This window comes from Geotrypetes seraphini, chromosome 5 (genome assembly GCF_902459505.1).
Source record: "Geotrypetes seraphini chromosome 5, aGeoSer1.1, whole genome shotgun sequence".
NCBI classification, from domain to species: domain Eukaryota; kingdom Metazoa; phylum Chordata; class Amphibia; order Gymnophiona; family Dermophiidae; genus Geotrypetes; species Geotrypetes seraphini.
The window spans coordinates 265695094-265716461 of NC_047088.1; the positions used below are offsets into that span (position 1 = coordinate 265695094).

At 40.5% G+C, this 21368-nt stretch overlaps 1 protein-coding gene across 1 annotated transcript in view; it reads right to left on the reverse strand.

The window, feature by feature from the left end:
• TTLL4 (tubulin tyrosine ligase like 4) overlaps positions 1-21368 on the reverse strand; it is a 316761-nt gene that overhangs the window by 144777 nt on the left and 150616 nt on the right. The window contains 1 exon segment of the mRNA XM_033945516.1: positions 2674-2750. Within this exon segment, the coding sequence (XP_033801407.1) occupies positions 2674-2750 (77 nt within the window).

Genomic DNA, 21368 nt, shown 5'->3' on the forward strand with positions numbered 1-21368 from the left:
CAGAAGTCTCCTTCGCTGTTTGTTTTTCACTTTTGCCAGATGGAAGTTGGTATTAGAGAATGACATGGTGGTTGTTACCCGTGTCTAGCCACGAAAAAAGGGCACTACAAGTATGAGGACAAGGCCATTCACCGCCCCGTGGAGCGGTGAATGGTCTTGTCTCCACAGTTAAAGGAGTGAGCACGTGCGAACAAGCGTGCGGTCCGGCAGCCCCCTCTGTCCCTTTCCCTCTCTTTGTGGCAATTTCTATAAGGCTATGCGTTGTATTGCAGCCGGAGCCTTGAAGTCGCATCGCGTGTGGCTGCTGGAAAAGTCTCCTCTGATGCAACTTCCTGTTTCCGGTTGCATCAGAGGAAACTTTTCCAGCAGCCAACGCGACGTGACTTCAAGGCTCCGGCTGCAATACAATGGATAGCCTTATATAAATTGCCACAAAGAGAAGATAAGGGGAAGAGAGGGAGGGAGATGCACAGCTGGCCAGCATGAGGGAGCTGCTGGACCGCGCGGAGGGTGCTGGGGATGGGGGGGTGGAGAGGAGAAGACGCTGAAGCAGCCTGAAGGGAACTGGGGAAGAAAGAGGGGAGAAGACGCTGGGAAATGAGGAAGAGAGAGTGGGGAGAAGACGCTGGGAAATGGGGAAGATAGAGTGGGCAGAAGACGCTGGAAGGGAAATGGGGAAGACAAGAGTGGGCAGAAGACGCTGGAAGGGAAATGGGGAAGACTAGAGTGGGCAGAAGACGCTGGAAGGGAAATGGGGAAGACTAGAGTGGGCAGAAGACACTGGAAGGGAAATGGGGAAGACAAGAGTGGGCAGAAGACGCTGGAAGGGAAATGGGGAAGACAAGAGTGGGCAGAAGACGCTGGAAGGGAAATGGAGAAGACGAGAGTGGGCAGAAGACGCTGGAAGGGAATTGGGGAAGACGAGAGTGGGCAGAAGACGTTGGAAGGGAAATGGGGAAGACGAGAGTAGACAGAAGACGCTGGAAGGGAAATGGGGAAGACAAGAGTGGGCAGAAGACGCTGGAAGGGAAATGGGGAAGACAAGAGTGGGCAGAAGACGCTGGAAGGGAAATGGGGAAGACAAGAGTGGGCAGAAGACGCTGGAAGGGAATTGGGGAAGACAAGAGTGGGCAGAAGACGCTGGAAGGGAATTGGGGAAGACAAGAGTGGGCAGAAGACGTTGGAAGGGAAATGGGGAAGACGAGAGTAGACAGAAGACGCTGGAAGGGAAATGGGGAAGACAAGAGTGGGCAGAAGACGCTGGAAGGGAAATGGGGAAGACAAGAGTGGGCAGAAGACGCTGGAAGGGAAATGGGGAAGACAAGAGAGGGCAGAAGACGCTGGAAGGGAAATGGGGAAGACAAGAGTGGGCAGAAGACGCTGGAAGGGAAATGGGGAAGACAAGAGTGGGCAGAAGATGCTGGAAGAGAATTGGGGAAGACAGCAGCCAGAACTTTGATTTATAAGGAAGGAATAAGCTAAATATTGCAGTGCTGGGGGGATGGGGACGGGGCGGTAAAGGGGACGGCGGGGAAGGGGAGCTGTAGGGGATGGTGGTCCGGGGACGGTACAGTGACGGGGACATAATTTTTCCCCATGTCACTCCATAGTTGGTATCTTCTGTTTTCCTGGGTAACCTCCGGCAAAACCAGAAGTTACAGTACATCGGAAGTGGGACTTGGCGGCAAGAAGATTCCGGAGCAGCACTGCATGCAGGAAGCCTCTAACAGGCTGATAGACCTGCCCCGGGAGGTATGAAGGGGCCGACCTAGGAGAGTTGCAGATTTTTGGGGTTTTTTTGCAGCCCGCAATCATGAGCCAGGGAGGGAGGGTGTGAGTGCTGTTGGACCTGCGATTGGGAGAGGGGGGGTCTGCTGGACTCACGAGGGGGGCTGCTACTGTACCCAGGAAGTGGGGAAGGGGCTGCTGGACCGGCTGGAGCTGAAGGGAGACAGTTGCCAGATCTGGTCTGGGGATACTTCCCAAGGGGGAGAGGTTGTAGTGTTGCAGGTAACTAGGCTACAGGAAGTTGGGCTGCTCAGAAGAACCTAGATTTAGGCAGTGTGATAGAGATATTTCAAGCTGCTAGGAGACAGCAGGTTGGTGAAGGGTAACTTTTGTTGATCGAGGTTCAGTTGCCTGGTATTGTGCCCAGAACTATGCCTAGAATTGCACAATGACCACTAAGTGAGTAAACCATCAGTTCAATGGGTTTATGAAATCTCTGGTGAGGGACAGGCATAGTTTTCTGCTTGGTCCGTTCGAAAGGCCCTTCGGCGGGGCTTGCCTGCTTGGCAGCTCTCTAAAGGGCTCAAGAGGAAAGCAGGAATCGCAATGTAGGAGGACAAGATCCCCTGAAAGATGCTGTCCAGTGCAGTGAGGAGGGACGATTATTCCTCCCTTTCCCCTCACTAGGCTCTGTTGTTGTGCCATGATGATATATTAACACCCTGCTTGCCCTCAGAGAAGTCTTAATAGCATCACTGGTGCTAAAGTTAGACTTTTCTAATACTTCCACTTGACAGTCCAAAGGGTGTGCAGTCACCAAGTAACCTGGAGCCAACATGAATCTGCTGCTCTAATGAAGTATTTCTTTTTCTTTAAATTTATTCTCCCTTCAAGTAATGCAGTGTATCTCCAGAGGGCATAAATCTACAAAGCCGAGTTGAATACCTTCTGATATTCCCGGATGGTCCTAAATCCTGGTGACTTCATATGATGGCCCCAGCATCCTAGCCAGTCGTGGTTTTCTGTAGGAAAGAAGAACACAGGCATAAAGACTTAACAACAGAAACAGATGGTTTTTAATACAGAGCACAACAAAACAACCAAAAACTATATTAATTTCGATACCACAATCCAAAGTCAAAATGCAAAACCAGAAGTGGATCTTGTTAATTGCAAAAAATTCATTAAATCATAAAAATAAATATAAAAATCTATCCCAATAGTTTTGGATGTGCTGAGACTGGAGTCGGTCCAGAGAATGGCCACCCGGATGGTCTCGGGACTCAAGGATCTCCCGTATGAGGAATGGCTGGATAAGTTGCAGCTGTACTCACTCGAGGAACGCAGAGAGGGGTGACATAAGAACATAAGCAGTGCCTCCGCCGGGTCAGACCACAGGTCCATCCTGCCCAGCAGTCCGCTCCCGCGGCGGCCCAAACAGGTCACGACCTGTCAGAATCATCAGAAGGGGCTCCCTTGCCACCTTGGCTTCCCATTTAAGTCCTGCCATCCTATCAAAGCCCTAGCCCTCCGGTCTTTCACATGCACGACCTGGTTGGTTTTTACTCATTACCTGGTTAACTTTCTATACTTGTGTTACATCCCAGCTCCTCCTTCAGTATCCCATGATCCCTTTATCCCTCAGGAATCCGTCCAATCCCTGTTTGAATCCCTGGACCGTACTCTGCCTGATCACTTCCTCCGGTAATGCATTCCAAGTGTCCACGACCCTCTGGGTGAAAAAAAACTTCCTTGCGTTTGTTTTGAACCTATCTCCCTTCAGTTTCTCAGAATGCCCCCTCGTATTAGCTGTCCCCTTCAGTCTGAAGAATCTGTCCCTATCCACCCTCTCTATGCCCCTCATGATCTTGAAGGTTTCTATCATATCTCCCCTGAGCCTCCTTTTCTCCAGAGAGAAGAGCCCCAGCCTATCCAGCCTCTCGGCATATGGGCAGTGTTCCAGCCCTCTTACCATTCTCGTTGCTCTCCTTTGGACTCTTTCAAGTACCGCCATGTCCTTCTTGAGGTGCGGCGACCAATATTGAACGCAGTATTCCAGATGTGGGCGCACCATCGCTCGATACAGTGGCATGATGACTTCCTGTGTTCTGGTTGTCATCATGCCACTGTATCGAGCGATGGTGCGCCCACATCTGGAATACTCATGGGCCGCATCAAGGTGGAAGAAGATATCTTCTTTTTCAAGGGTCCCGCGGCAACAAGGGGGCATCCGTGGAAAATCAGGGGCGGGAAACTGCACGGGGACACCAGGAAATTCTTTTTCACTGAAAAGGTGGTTGATCGCTGGAATAGTCTTCCACTTCAGGTTATTGAGGCCAGCAGCGTGCCTGATTTTAAGGCCAAATGGGATAGACATGTGGGATCTATTCACAGAGAAAGGTAGGGGAGGGTCATTGGGGTGGGCAGAGTAGATGGGCCGTGGCCCTTATCTGCCGTCTATTTCTATGTTTCTATGATCTCAGATAGGTTGCTAATGTATTCAAATCAGCCGAGGCAACCATATTCTAATCAGTGATCCTCCACAATCTCCAACTATATCATTTGGGTGTGCAAAATTGCAAATCTTCAACTGTGCAAAAATTCCTGTTTTATAATTTTTATTCATTTTCAATTTTTTCATAAAGTGTACAAAATATTGAAATACAATTAATGAATACACAATATCACTTTTATATCTAATACATATTATTCTAAATATATTTTTATCCCTTCTCCCTCCCCCCACCCTTCTAGTATTTTCCAATCATATATTACATATTGTATATCATATTATATCATATTGTGTAAAAGTTGTTTTCATTACCCTCCCCTTCATGTGTGTCACAAAGAAGATATTGAAAAGAAGAAAAGAAGAAGAGAAATCCTACTAATTATTCATTACAATATTTTGTCAATGGCCCCCATATTTTTATAAATTTAGTATATGTCCCTCTTTGTATTGCTATTGCTCTTTCCATTTTGAATATATGACATATTGTATTCCACCAAAATGTATAATTTAGGTTACTATAATTCTTCCAATTGTTAGTTATATGCTGAATGGCAACCCCTGTCATGACTAATAAGTTTGTTATTTTCTGGTGAAATTTGACTTTTTTTCCTCATCATCATTCCAAATAACACTGTATCATATGATATTGCTATATGATTTTCCATCAATTTATTAATTTGTGGCCAAATTGCATTCCAAAAACTTTTAATGTAGGGACAATGATATAATAAATGATCCAACGTCCCAGGTTCCAGATTACAGTGCCAGCATCTATTAGACCTGGAACTATCTAATTTTTGCAAACGTGTAGGGGTCCAAAAAGCTCTATGTAATAAAAAGAACCAAGTTTGTCTCATAGATGCTGACACTGTACATCTCATTCTCCAAAACCAAATTAGTGGCCATTGAGATGCAGTAATTTGATGCTTAATCTCAATGCTCCAAATGTCTCTTAGACCATTTTTTGTTTTTTTATTCAAATATCCAGATATTAATTTATACCACAATGCGGCTTGATGCCCTAGGAAGTCTGCTTGAAAACATAAGAACTTTAAACTATATTGATTATTCAATGTTTTCCATTCAGGGAACCCAACCTGAATGGCCTGCTTCAATTGCAACCATTTAAAACTTTGTGTTTTACTAAGATCAAATCTATGTTGCAATTGTGAAAATTCCAGCAGTTTACCTTCTGAAATAACATCATCTAAAGATCTAATGCCTGCAATAATCCAGTTCTTCCAAAGGATTTGAGCTCCGCCAATTTTGATCTTGGAGTTTATCCATAAAGATTGATTAGTTGATTTGTTTATTGGGATGGGTGTTAATTTACTTATAAACTTCAACGTTTTCCAAGTATCCATTAATATTTTATTTTCTCTGTATCTTCTAGGTATATTAATACTTGGAAGATGAACTAAATTTAGGGGAAACATAAGGCGCCATTCCAAATACAACCAATCTGGTGCATTATCTATAAGTTCTGGGAGGATCCAATACATACCCTGACGTAGAATATAGGCTTGATGGTACCTATAGAAATTTGGAAAATTTACCCCTCCCTCCTTAATTGATTTTTGCAAAGTTACTAAAGCTATTCTAGGTGTTTTACCAAGCCAAAGAAATTTTGTTAAAATGCTATTAAGCTTTTTATAAAAGGACCCCTGAAAATAAATAGGTATCATACTCATTTGGTAACAAACTACAGGCAACATCATCATTTTAATAGTTTGAACTCTCCCCCACCAAGAAATATGTAAAGGGTTCCATTGCTCACACAATTCCGTAACTTTTTTTAATACAAATTTTTCATTCTCTTTTACGGTATCTTCAATTGTATTTTTAACTTGAATGCCAAGATATTTAAATCCTTCTTCTTTCCATATAAACGGAAAAGCGTCAAATAATCCTTTTACACAATGAACATTTAAAGGTATAATTTCAGATTTATTCCAATTAATTTTATATCCTGAAAATTTGCCAAACATATCAATTAATTCCAGTAGACAAGATAAGGTAGACTCTGGATTTCTCAAATAAAGTAAAATATCATCCGCATAAGCCGAAATTTTATATTCCATATCAGAATATGGAATACCCTGTATCTCTCTTGCTTGCTGTATTGCTAACAATAAGGGTTCTAATGCAATATCAAATAACAAAGGAGATAAAGGACAACCTTGTCTAACTCCCCTCTGTAATTGAAAACCATCAGATATCATATTATTAATATTTAATCTTGCAATCGGGAAGCTATACAAAGTTTTTACCATTTGTATAAATCCAGAACCTATACCAAACCATTCTAAAGCCTGATACATAAAATTCCATTCTACCCTATCAAACGCTTTTTCTGCATCCAATGAAACTGTAAAAGCCGGTTCATCCATTTTTTTTTATAAATTTAACATATGAAACAATAATCTAGAGTTATTAGAGGAATGTCTTTTAGCAATGAAACCCGTCTGATGCGTGTCTATAATATGTGGGAGAGCTTTGGCTAATCTCAAAGCCAAAATTTTCGCCAAAAGTTTATTATCCACATTTATTAAAGATATAGGCCTGTAGTTTGAAACCAAAGTAGGATCTTTATTTGGCTTAGGCAAAACAATTACTATTGATTCAGCCATAGTACCTTTAATATCACCTTTTATAAGTTGTGTCTGATATAAATTTAGTAAATATGGGGAAAGGACATTTTGAAATGTTTTATAAAATTCTACTGTATAACCATCACCACCTGGAGCGGATCCAACTCTAAGAGATCTCAATGCTGTTTCTAATTCTTTTAATGATATAGGTTCATCTAAACTCCGTTTTATATGATCAGGAATCTTAGGTCCATTAATAGAATCTAAAAAATTTTTACCATCTTTTTGTCTCTCTAAATAAGGCTCGGAAGAATACAGGTCCTTATAAAATTTTAGAAATTGTTTTAAAATTATATTTGTTTGATTTGTTATGATACCATTATCATCTTTTATCCCATTTATATTAGTTTTTCTTTTTTTTGCTTTAAGATAATTTGCCAATAATCTTCCCGCCTTATTAGAATTTCCATAATACATTGCCTGCTTGGAAAACAAATCTCTTCTTATCATTTTTGAAGTTAATTCATTATATTTACCTTTTGCTTTCAAAAGAGCTTGCAAAACCTCATGTTCCCATTTACTTACCAATTTAGCTTCTAATGTTTTAATTTCTTTTTCTAGTTCTATATATTGCATTTTAATCTGTTTCCTAACAAAAGCTGAATATGATATAATATTACCCCTCATAGTTGCTTTAAATGCATCCCATACATTCTCAATAGATGTATCTTCCACTAAATTTATTTGAAAGAAATCATTAATTTGTTTTTTAAAATTTTCCAAAAATCTGTCATCCACAAGCAATGCATTATCAAATCTCCAAAGAGGTCTACCATTCTCCAATTGATCCAATTGTAATTCTATCCATACTCCCGCATGATCCGAAATAATAATAGGATCTATGGAAGCTTTAATAACCTGTTGCACCTTATTTGTTGAAACAAAAATATAATCTATTCTTGAAAATGATTTATGAACCTGTGAACAAAATGAAAATTCCTGATCATTAAAATGAAGAATACGCCATATATCTTTCAAATCACATGATTGAGCCAAATTATCTAAACCTAAAGATTTTATACTTTTAGCTGGTTTTTTATCCAATAATGGATCCATTACAGCAGGGGTGTCAAAGTCCCTCCTCGAGGGCCGGAATCCAGTCGGGTTTTCTGGATTTCCCCAATGAATATGCATTGAAAGCAGTGCATGCAAATAGATCTCATGCAGATTCATTGGGGAAATCCTGAAAACCCGACTGGATTCTGGCCCTCGAGGACCGACTTTGACACCTGTGCATTACAGCATTAAAATCTCCAGCCACCACTAAATTAGAAGCAGCCAGTGGTAACAACATACTCTGTAACTTTTTAAAAAATTCTGATTGATTCGAATTAGGGGCATATATATTGAACAACGTCAGGGCATTATTTCCCATACTTATATCAATATGTATCCATCTTCCATGTGGATCTGAATTTATTACCTTAAAATTGGCCATACATTTTTTATTTATAAGAATTGCTACCCCTGCTTTTTTACCTGCTGCTGGAGCAAAAAAACATTCCTTTACCCACCCATCCTTTAGTTTTTTTGATTCCTTTATATTCAGATGAGTCTCCTGCAAACAGTAAACATCCGCGTTTTGCTTTTTTAAAAATGCTAATACCTTTTTCCTTTTGATTACATGATTCAGGCCATTGACATTAATAGAATATATCTTAAAAGACATTATATATTTTAAAACTTATCATCATAATCTTTTTCCTTTCTTCCTTCATATTTAAAATCCAAAAAATTTTCTCTATGACACACATTTTTCCCCCTGGAGTATCCAATCCCTTATTAATCTTTTCCTTAATCATTCTAGTAAAACCCATCTTTTCCCCACCCTTTCCCCCCCACTATAATGACTGCTTAAGGACACACATTGGAACAGCAACCCGAACATTCCCCTCCCCTCTAGGCAACCAATATTTAATTAATATCCCCTTTATCATTTCTTAAAATAAATTCATTAAACTTTCACATTGTATCTTAGTATATCTCCTTCTAAACATAAAATCTTTTTTTCCCCCCCTTTTTTTTACCATTTTACCATTTTCGAAATAATTATATTTTCTATCTATTATATTAACCTTTGATAACTTTAACCATATTTTACTCCTAACATTCCATTAATGTATCTTTATCCACTCATCAATCTTTAATTTATATTTCTCCAATATTTTAGTTTATATCACAAAATTCTATCATAAACATATATTTAATATAGTAATGTTATTTTTCTATATCTCATATATTCTATTCCAGCAATTCATATCCTCCTTTTAATATATAAAAATAAATATCCATATCTTAATATACTTCTTTAAAAATTGATTACAAATTTTGAATTATTATCATTTATTTATATTTCAACAAATTTTTTTTTTATTATTTTTTTTTTCTTTCATTCTAAAAAATGAAATTTTAATATATATTTTTTTATATTTTTCCTCTTTTCGAATTAATATCAAATCCTTTTGAAACTATAATATTACAAAATCAAAATTTATAATCAATATTTAGTATATTTTTCTTATTTATTTTACATTTTCATTTCCTTTCTTTTATTTGCATCTAAATATCATAGATCATGTTTTCTTATTTATATTCTTCTTCCCTTTAGACTCTTGAGTGTCATTAGTCATTTTATTAATATCCTTTTTTCCATTCTGCTTTCTTCTTTTACCAAATTGTATCATTATCTGGTGTATTCTTCTTTTTTTTTTTTTTCTCCTTGTTATTTATTCAAGTTTTTTATTACTTTATGATCACTCTTTGCTCCAGCCATCCAGCTTTTACTTTTCTAAAGTTTAGACTCTTGAGTTTCCAGTCCATCTTTCTTGTCTATTTCTTCTTTATATATTTTTTTTTTGTTGTTGTCTTTTTCTTTAGTTTGTTTTATTTCCTGTTCTTTATTTCATATTCTTCTTTCTTCAGTATTCCAAAGTCTCACAGTTTTATATTGAAAATTTTTTCACAATGTACATCAAAACCAGTCTTAAAATCTTCTGTTCATTTCAACATCCATTATGTTAGAATGACATAGGTTCTGATTTTGAAAGGAAGGTCTTTAGTTTTTCCGGATCTTCAAAATACAAGGATTTATCTCCAGAAGATACCCTCATTTTTACTGGGTAATACAAACCATATTTATATCCCTTTTCCTTTAATTGAGGTCTCAAGTCTAGGAATCTCTTTCTTTTATTTGCTGTGTTTTTAGCAAAATCCGGCAAAAAACATATTTTGGATCCTTTGTAATTTAAATTTTTGTCTTTCTTGGCAGCGTTTAAGATTTCTATTGCTTGCTGGTATCTTAGCATTTTAAATATTAATGGTCTTGGTCTGCCTTGATTTTCCATATTTTTTACTGGGATCCTGTGCGCCCTTTCTATTTCTAATGGTTGTTTAAAATCCAATTGTAGTATTTTGGGAATTAGATTTTCTAAAAATTGTATGGCATTTTTCCCTTCCAAATTTTCCTGCATTCCAAAAAGTTTTATATTCTTTCTTCTTCCTCGGTTTTCATAATCTTCCAGCTGATTTTTCAATTGAATCAGTTCCAAACTGTCATTTTTACATCTGTTTCCTTCACATTCTAAAACCTCCATTTTAGTTTCTAAGTCAGTTGTTCTTTTATTATTTATTTCCATCTGTCTGTGGATATTTAGTATTTCTTCCTTCATTTCAGTCATATTATTCACAGTCTCTTTAAGCATTTGTTTAATTTGTCTCAGTTCCTCCATAACTTCTGCTTTACTCAGCACATCTGACTCTTCAGCAGGAAGCGGGACCTTACTTGGTGTAATTTGATCCTGCTTCTGCCTTTTTGCCGACTGACCAGTTTCATTTTTATTTTGTCGGGTGCTTGCCATGCTCCTTCACTTCTTTTTATATTTTCGTCGATTTTATTTTCTTCACAGTCGTTAGGACCACGAAGACTTCTGTCAGCTTCGATGTTGTGCTGCACCAGCACAGAGAAAAGCCGGTGAGGAAATAACAGATCTTTTTTTTTTTCTCCCTTCCCTTAGGGCTTTATTTTAGTTTCGGCGGAGGAGGGTAATATTAAGCTATCACAGTTTTAGCATCGACAGGCACAATTGTATCTCCACAGTGATCTTTAAGATCTTTAACTTCTGTCAGCCTCACTGACAGTAACTGCCTTCGATGCCGCGCTGCTCCAGCTCATAGAAAAAACCGGCGAAGGAGAAACAGATCTTTTTTGGCTCCTTTCCCTCAGGACTTTGTTTCAATTTCGTCGGAGGAGTTTCAATATCGACTGCAATAGTTTTTCGCCGAAATCGGCATGAAGGGGATAACTTTTTTTAATAGCCGTTGCCTAGTTGAAGAGGAGCGCCGCGATCACACATCCATATTGTGTGCGCGCTAAGCCACGCCCCAACTGTGCAAAAATTAATTATAGAAATAATTTTTTAAAAAGTTTTTTGTTCATATGCTTATTAACATTTCATCTATATAAAAAACATTATAATCACTGCTAGCTGTCAAGGCCACTTTTCCTATATTGGTGATTCTAGGCCAGTGGTCTCAAACTCAAACCCTTTGTAGGGCCACATTTTGGATTTGAAGGTACTTAGAGGGCCGCAGAAAAAATAGTTAATGTCTTATTAAAAAATGAGTATTTTGCATGAGGTAAAACTTTTTTTTTTCCACTTCTTTATTATTTTCAATATTTATAATAAGTATAACAGTAAATATAACATTTTCAGGGCTTCGTATGAGGAGAGACTGGAAGCCCTAAATATGTATACCCTAGAGGAAAGGAGAGACAGGGGAGATATGATTCAGACGTTCAAATACTTGAGAAAGGAAAATGGTAAAACCAGAGGACATAATTTGAGGTTAAGGGATGGTAGATTCAAAGGCAATGTTAGGAAATTTTACTTTACGGAGAGGGTAGTGGATGCCTGGAATGCGCTCCCGAGAGAGGTGGTGGAGAGTAAAACTGTGACTGAGTTCAAAGAAGCATGTGATGAACAGAAAGGATTTAGAATCAGAAAATAGTATTAAATATTGAACTAAGGCCAGTACTGGGCAGACTTGCACGGTCTGTGTCTGTATATGGCCGTTTGGTGGAGGATGGGCTGGGGAGGACTTCAGTGGCTGGGAGGGTGTAGATGGGCTGGAGTAGGTTTTAACGGAGATTTCTGCAGTTGGAACCCAAGCACAGTACCGGGTAGAGCTTTGGATTCTTGCCCAGAAATAGCTAAGAAGAAAAAATTTAAAATTTAAAGTGAATCAGGTTGGGCAGACTGGATGGACCATTTGGGTCTTTATCTGCCATCATCTACTATGTTACTATGTATTTTATACTCAAATATCACACTTAATATTCTTGTATAATCCATTTCAGAATTAATCTCCCCTCCCCCCTAAACAATCACAATGCCCATACATAAAATATCTATAATCATCCATATCAATTATTCAAAATTCATTAACCTATCACCCCCCCCCCCCCTCCTCCCTCCCGGATGTGCATATTTAAAGGAGAACACACTATTTAAACGTTACAATATTTTGTTAATGGCTCCCAAATCTCCTGAAACCTCTTAAAATTCCCTTTCTGAATGGCCAATGTCCTTTCCATTTTATACATATGACACAGTGAATTCCACCAAAAACTATAGTTAATCCTTTTCCAATTCTTCCAATTGCTTGTAATTTGTTGTAAGGCGACTCCTGTCATTATTAATAAAAGCCTGTTGTTCTTAGATATTTGGCTTTTAGCCCTCATGATCATGCCAAATAATATGGTATCATATGACAATGCCACTGGATTTTCCAACAAACAATTAATTTGGCCCCATATTGATTTCCAAAATGCCAAAATAAAAGGACAATAGAACAATAAGTGATTTAAAGTCCCTGCTTCGAGATGACAATGCCAACATCTATTTGACTTAGAGCTATCCAACTTTTGTAACCGAACAGAGGTCCATAATGCTCTATGTACCAGAAAAAAATACATTTGTCTCATAGATGCAGACATTGTACATCTCATCCTCCAAGTCCAAATTCGTGACCATTGAGATGCAGAAATTTGGTGCTTAATCTCAATATTCTAAATGTCCCTAAGACCAGTTTTTGGTTTCTTATTTATAAATCCAGCTATCAGTTTATACCACTGTGCGGCCTGATGTCCCAGGAAGTCTACCTGAAAGCATAAGATTTCCAAACTATATTGATTATTTAAATTTTTCCATTCAGGGAACCCCGTCTTCAGTTGCAACCATCTAAAACTTTGTCAATTGTTAAGTCAAAATTTATGCTGCAACTGTGAAAAATCAAGTAGCTTACCATTATAACATCATCTAAAATACGTATTCCTGCTATCATCCAATGCTTCCAGATGACCTTAAACTCAACTGTTCCTAAAGTATCTAGACAATTGACCCACTCATCTTCTTTCTCCTCCATAGTGATTCCTCTGTCCTATTAATCTCTTTCTCCTCAACAACGCATTTCCGGACCTATTAACTCTCCTCTTCCCCCCTCTTAAATTCAATCAATTTGTACCTCGCTTAATCTATTGTAAACCGCAAAGAACTTAATGGTATTGCGGTATATAAACTGTTATTATTATTATTAAATCCGCCAATTTGAATCTTGGAGTTTAACCATATAGTTTGATTTGTTGATTTATGTATTTGGATAGGTGTTAAATTGTTGACATATCATAAGGTTTTCCATGTATCCACTAAAATTCTGTTTTCTTTACATAATGTAGGCATCTTGATACTGAGAACATGACATAGTCACAGAGGAAACATGAGTCACCATTCCAACCACAACCAATCTGGGAGATTTTCAATGAGCTTTGGGAAGATTCAATAATTTAATTCTTAATTTAATTTAATTCTTATATACAGCTAATAACCGTGAGGTTTCTAAGCGGTTTACAAAAATGATGCATTAAACTAAACTAAACTAAACTAAGCCTTAAGTTTATATACCGCATCATCTTCACGGAAGTGGAGCTCGACACGGTTTACAAAGCTTAAAAAGGAAAAATTTATAAGGGCATATAAACAGATTTACAAGGGCATATAAACAGAGGGGATGTAAGCAAGAGAGGAGATGTTATATGTTAGAGAATAGCCAGGTTTTCAGTTGTTTTCGGAATAGTTGAAGGGTGCTCAGGTTCCGCAGCGGGACAGTGAGATCATTCCAGAGGCTCGTGATTTTGGAGAGGAGAGATCTTCCCAATTTGCCTGCGTGGAAAACGCCGTGTAGAGAGGGGAAGGATAGTTTATGTCTGTGGGCTGATCTGGTGGTGGCAGGCGTCAGGGCGAGGAAGGATAGAGGGATTAGGGGCAGAAGGATGCCGTGAATGATCTTGAAAGCTAGGCAGGAGCATTTGAAGTGGATTCTGGAGAGCACTGGGAGCCAGTGAAGATTGGCAAGTAGTGGGGAGACGCGATCAGATTTGTGTTTAGCAAAAATCAGCTTGGCTGCAGTGTTCTGGATAAGCTGGAGTCTGCGAAGGCTTTTTTTTGTTAGGCATGAATAAATGGCATTACAGTAATCGAGTTTGGATAGGATGATGGATTGTACAAGGACGGTGAAATGTTTTTGGTGAAAATAGGATCTTACTTTCCTCAGCATGTGGAGGCTGAAAAAGCATGATTTTGTCAAGGAGTTCAGGTGATCGTTGAGGGAGAGGGAGGAGTCGATAGTGATGCCGAGGACCTTGCTTGAGAACTCAAGGTGCAGAGCAGGGCCTGTGGGTAGTGTGAAGAGGGTAGGCAAGTGTACTAATTTTGGGCCGAGCCAGAGTAATTTTGTTTTTGATTCGTTTAATTTCATCTGTACGGAGAGGGACCAGGCGTGAAGTCTCATTATGCATGAAGTGATGTTCTCTTGGAGGTTTGAAAGGCTCTGATCTGTTTCGAGGAGGATAAGGATATCGTCTGCATATGTAAATAAAGTTTCAAGGGGGGATAATTTGAGGAGCTTCAGGGAGGTCATATATATGTTGAAGAGGATAGGGGATAGGGGGGGAGCCCTGTGGGACACCACAGGATGGAGTCCATGAAGCGGATTTGGAGCCATTTGTGTTGACAATGTAGGAACGCGCACGAAGGAAGTTTGAGAACCACTTTAGGACAAAGGAGTCTATTCCTATCTCAGAGAGTTGGTAAATTAGTATGTCGTGGTGCACGACGTCGAAAGCCGCGGAGAGATCGAACTGTAGAAGGACAGCGAACTTGTTTCGAGCGTGTAGTTGTTGCACCTTTGAGATTAAGGAGACTAGGAGGGACTCGGTGCTGAAATTGGGCCTAAATCCATATTGGTAGTGTTGGAGGATGGAGAATCTCTCTAGGTAAGAGGAGAGCTGAGTGGCGACTATGGTCTCTAGAAGTTTAGTTAAAAGAGGGATGTTAGCTATGGGGCGGTAGTTTGATGGTAAGGAGGGGTCGAGGTCGGCTTTTTTCAGAAGAGGGGATAGGGCGATGTGACCCATTTCAGTGGAAAATAGGCCCCATAGTAAAGCTTTGTTTATAAGGTTAGTAAGGGAAGAGATGGCTAGCGTTGGGATGTTTTCGTAAAGGTAGGACGGGAAAGGATCTAGGATGCACTTGCAGGTTTTAAGTTTGAGGCAAAGTTTAGAGATCTGGGGCTTGGATACGGGTTCGAAAGTAGTCCATGTTCTGTCAGCAGGGATAGGGTCGGAATCTTTCGGAGGAAGGGAGATGTAAGAGATAGCTGGGGGGAGCGAACTCTTTATAGTAGAGATCTTCTCGTTGAAGAATTTGGCTAGGTCATTTGGAGATGGGAGGGAGAGGGGGGGAGGAGTCATTTTTAGAAGTTAGGTATCGCCAGACATGGAACAGTGTACTGTTTTGATTTTTTGACCTGGAGATTTTATCACCATAGAAATTCTTCCTGGCTTTTTTTTAGTACGGAGTTGTAGAATTTGATGTTTTCTCTCCAGGATTGCCTATCTGAGGGAGATTTCGACTTTTTCCATTTTCGTTCCAGGGCCCGACATTTCTGTTTTAGTTCCCTGTGGTATGGGAGATACCATGGAGCCTTATGAGGGTAGGAGATGGATTTAGTGGCTAGAGGGGCAAGAGCACGGTATATGGTTTCGGAGAGAGTCACCCAGTTGTGCCAGATAGAGTCTGGGTCTGTGTGATTGGGTAGAGGAGGGAGTTTGTTGAGGAACTGGGACCAGAATAGGTCACTTGTGATTTTTTTTGCGGTAGGTGATGGAGTTTGTGGCTCGGGTAGGGATACCAAGGGCTGACATGAAGACAGGGAGGCAGAAAGAGCCTAGGAGGTGATCAGACCAGGGGACATGTTCCCAACGGGTCTCATCAATGGAAGTTTTGTGCTCGGTCAGGTCGAGAAAGCTGATGATGTCGATGGAGTGCCCCTCTTCGTGGGTGGGGGTGGGTGGTGGAGCAGTGAAGCCTAGGGAAATAAGGAAGTCTTTGAAATCAGTTGCGTCCTTGTTGGTGTTGTTATCTAGGTGAAGGTTTATGTCGCCAATGATCAGAAGTCTTTGGAATTTTAGATAGGCCCTTCTTATGGTCTCAAGTACAAATTTGGAGGATTTATTCCAGGGGATGGGTGGACGGTAGAGTAGTAGGATGCCTAGTGGGTGGGGGTGGAGTTCGTCATTTATTGAAACTAGCATGAATTCTAAGGAAGGATGGCTGCCCTTTTCGAGGAGCCCAACATTAAAGAATGATTTGTAGAGGAGGGCTAAACCTCCTCCTTTCCGGTTTATTCTGGGAGAGAAAAGACCATGGTAGCCTGAGGGGCATAGTTCGTTTTGAGTGAGTAAGTCATCTTTTTCAATCCAAGATTCAGTGATGCACAAAAAACCCGAATCAAAGTCCTCGAGTAAATCTTTTATTATTTGGGTCTTATTTCTGACAGATCTGGCGTTGCAATAGAGAGTAGGGACTGGGGTGAGAGAGTCTGAGGTAAGGTTGGGTAGGTTTGCTGGGGGAACTGGTTTTAAGGAGGTAAGGTTAACTCCTCGGTGCTTTTTGAAATGGTGGGATCTGGTGGATATTAGCATGGGGATTCTGCGGCCAGGGCAGAAGTTGTTGGTGAGTGTAGTATCGGGAGAGTTTGGGGGGAGAGGTTTTTGGGAATGGGAAGTGTTTGTGAGGGAGCAGAGAAGGAGAATGAGGGGCCAGAGTGGTGGCTTCATGGTTGGAGTCAGGTAGGCCAATGAGAAGTGGTTAGTCAGAAGAATTTGCCAGGAGGGAGGGGAGGGGAAAGAGAGTTCAGGAGGTCTGATAGCGAGTGGGAGAGGAACAGAAACTGAGAAGGAATTTATGTCCGGACAGGTTGGAACTTGGGAACAATAAATTAATAGAGCGATACAATTTGAAGTGGGTCTTGGCTAAATATGCAGATTTGGAGAAATAAGATACCGAAACAGGTTGGAACTTAGCACAATAGATAATAGAGCAAATTGAATTTGAAGCAGGTATTGGCTAAATAAGCAGTTTAAAGAAATAAGATACTGGACAAGTTGGAACACAGAACACTAGGTAATAGAGCGATACAGTTTGAAGTGGGTCTTGGCTGAGAATGCAGTTTAAAGAATACAAACAATGCAGTAGAAATAGCAGGTCAAGGAGTGTATCCTGGGGTTTTTGTTTTTTTTTAAATTTATTTGTTTTATTTTTTGTGAGTTCGCTGATCTGGGGTGGACCAGTGGAAGGTTCAGGAGACCGGTTAAAAGGTTGGGCAGGGTCAGCCCGATCGGGACCCTACACTGGTGGGAGGCTTCTGGCGGTCCCTGGTGGTTCTAGAGAACGGGAGCAGTGCCCTCCTGCTTTGAAAGCGGTAATGGGTGGAGGAAGAGATTAGGGAATAAACCCCGGGGGTTTGGGGGGCGGAATAGGGCTCCTGCGCTGCCCGAAGTCGCCTGCTGAAGTGGGGAGTAGCACCCGAAGGCAGGGGAGCTGCTCCCGGAGAAATCGGTGAAGCTTACTGGAGTTTCGGGGGCGGAGCAGGGCTCCCACGCTGCCGAAGCTGTCGGACTTAGTGAGGAGCAGCACCCGAAGGCAGGGGAGCTGCTCCTGGTGAAATAAATAAAAACTAAATAAATAAGATAGGTACTTGGAAATTCCCTAACTGTCCCAAAGGCTCACAATCTAACTAAAGTACCTGAAGAAACAGTATGAAAAATAAAAATAAAAAGACAGAGGTAGAGATAGAGATAGAAATGAAATATTCCAACAAGTAATGAATAAATAATTTAAAGACAGAATTAAAATAATTAAAGTAAACAAAATAGAGATAAAAATAAGCATAGAGAGAAACAGAAACACACTCCAAAAAAGCATCAAGAACTTTGACTTGTAATTATTATGATCATTTAACACGATTTTAAATGCCTTTCCGGAATACATCATATCCCTATCCCTCTCCATACCCACCTCCATCTCCACCCCAATTCACTTCAACAACCATTCCCATTCTATTCTTTAACTGCCGTCAACCCCAGTTCCGATGGCTATCATTTGGGTCCCGAGTTTCCTCCAAGAACAGGCGACATCTCTGGTAAGGTAATCTCCACCGCTGCCGCACATGATGCGAGATCCTCAGAGGTAGACCCTTCGGAATGGGGGAGGAGTGAAGATGGTGTCGGGTACCCTGCTGGAACGGGCTCCCGAACCGACCGTTGGTCTGAGCGTCGGACTGCAGCTCTCCTCTGTCGGCTCTCCACTGCTGGAATGGGGGAGGGGTGTAGATGATTCTAGGTGCCCTGCTGGAAAGGGCTCCCGATCTGGCCATTGGTGCAGAGCGCCGTCAGCGCTGCTCCTCCCGTAGTTCTCTCCCCTGCTGGAACAGGGGAAGGGTGTAGATGATGCTAGGTGCCCTGCTGGAAAGGGCTCCCAATCTGGCCACTAGTGAAATTGGCAGTTGGTGCCGAGCACTGTCAGCGCTGCTCCTCCTGTAGTTCTTTCCCCTGCTGGAATGGGGGAGGGGTGTATATGATGCTAGGTGCCCTGCTGGAAAGGGCTCTCGATCTGGCCACTAGTGAAACTGGCAGTTGGTGCCGAGCACGTCAGCGCTGCTCCTCCTGTAGTTCTCTCCCCTGCTGGTACGGGGGAAAGGTGTAGATGATGCTAGGCATACCTTGGCGCAAAATATAGGATTGATGATACCTATAAAAATTGGGAAAATTTACCCCTCCCTCCGCAATTGGCTTTTGTAGAGATACTAACAAAATTCTAGCAATTTTACCCAGCCAAATAAATTTTGAAAGAATACTTTTTAACTTTTATAAAAGGACCCCTTAAAAAAAACTGGTAACATACCCATTTGATAACAAACCACAGGCAATAGCATCATTTCAATAGTTTGGACTCTCCCCCACCAAGAAAGATGTAAAGGATTCCACTGCTCGCACATTTCTGTTACCTTCTATAATAAAAATTTTTCATTCACTTTCTTTGTTTCATCCAATGTGTTTTTTATCCAAATGCCTAAATATTTTATTCCATCCTCTTTCCATAGAAAGGGGAATGTTTCAAATAATCCTTTTGTGCAATGGACATTAATTGGAAGAACTTCTGATTTACTCCAATTTATCTTATAACCTGAAAATTTTCCAAATTTCTCTATTATTCCTCCTTGGACCTAAAAATACAAGACAAAACAACCACCCCATACTTGGATCTACTAGCCTGTCAACTCTCAAGCACATCACTCAAAGGAACATTAACATGCATGCTCTGCGACATAACTCCAGAAAACTGGAACTCAGCAAAACCAACCTTCGAAGATTTCATCTACCGAAACTCACTAATGACAACCTACAACTTAATTCTAGGAGACCTCAACCTCCACCTTGAAAACCAATCTCAAAAACAAGTTAAAAACTTACTATCATACCTCGAGGCCCTGACATACAAGATTCTTGACCCTCAAACCACACATGAAATAGGACACCAACTCAACATTGCAGCCTACATGTCCCAACAGCCCACTCAACCAGAAATCCACACATCAAATGGATACTGGTAGCGCTCCCTCTGGTCTGACCATTACACGTACTCCTTCAAAATCAACTGGACTAAAAACAAAAGCAAACCAATTACACAAAAAATAACCTACAGCGGGGAAGATCCAAGATGGCTGCTTCAAGTCAGACGCGCTGAGCTGCTCGCGTCGGGCTTGCTCATAAACCACAAATTTCTTCACAACTGAACTCTGAAAAGGGTTTTTGATTACTTACAGTTATGCCCAAGAGAAGAGGACGGAGCGCTGCTGCTGTCTCGCGGCGTCCCGAGGTTCCCTCTCTGGGCAATATCGAGCGGCTCTTGAGGCGAGTCCAGGAGGTTTCTCGAGCGTCGGAAGGCGGCCTGCTGAGGACACAGGGAGGCGAACCCATAGCTGTTCCTCCAGGGCATGGAAGCCCTGATGTAAGGGAGCCGCCCCCACACTCTCAGGTTACCAGTTCTCCCAGGGGTGGGGAAACCCCGGAGTTGGAGGTGTTCTCCACATTAGAGGCAAGTGTTAATCTGGGAGAAGGTTTGGAGGTTGGGGCTCATACTCAAGGAGCCCTAACAAATATACCTGAAGAGAATCCAGCTCTACAAGGGGGTGAAATCCAAGAGATAAGCCCTGAAGATTCTTTACAGAATGGTGAGCACTCTACTATTTTACAAGCTTCAATTTCTTTGGTAAAACCTGAAGTTGTAACCTTAGATTCACTATGGGACTTAATGGCTGGTTTTGTAAAGTTCACTACGCCTAAATTTCAATATTTGGAAGGAAAAATCACAGAACAAACAAAAGAATTTAAAGATTTAAGAAAAGAACTGTCTGACTCAGATAAAACCATTCAGAAAATTGAAAAGGAAATAATTACATCAAAACAACTTCAAGAGACTTTAATTAAAGACAACACTAATTTGAGAAGGAAAGTTGAAATGCTCGAGAATAATTCTCGTAGTAATAACTTAAGGTTAATTAACTTTCCTCAATTAGAAATGGTAAATCCAAGAGAAATGCTTAAGAGATACTTGATGGAAATTTTAGAAGTATCAGAAGAAATGTTACCACCATTCTCACGTGTCTAATATTTGCCTATGAAAGTTTCTGTAAATCAACAAAAAGAATTGGCCCAACAAACTTTAAATGTCTCAGAATTATTGGAGACATCTGATAAAGACTTGGCATCACCAGCAACTTTGATTCTAACTGTGGCGCTTCCGTTAGATAAAACATGGTTATTAAGACTTTACTTTAAAAATAGACAAAAAATTTTTCTTGGTTGTAAAGTACAGATGTTTCCTGATCTTACAAGGGAGACACAGAAGCGTCGCCGTGAATTTCTTCTTTTGAAACCTGGGGTTACTTCTCTGGGGGCAACTTTTTATTTGAGACATCCATGTAAATGTATAGTGTGTTACCGTTCTGTTAAATATGTATTCTTTGAACCATCTCAATTGACAACCTTTGTAGCTACGTCTCGTTTGGATGGAGAATCA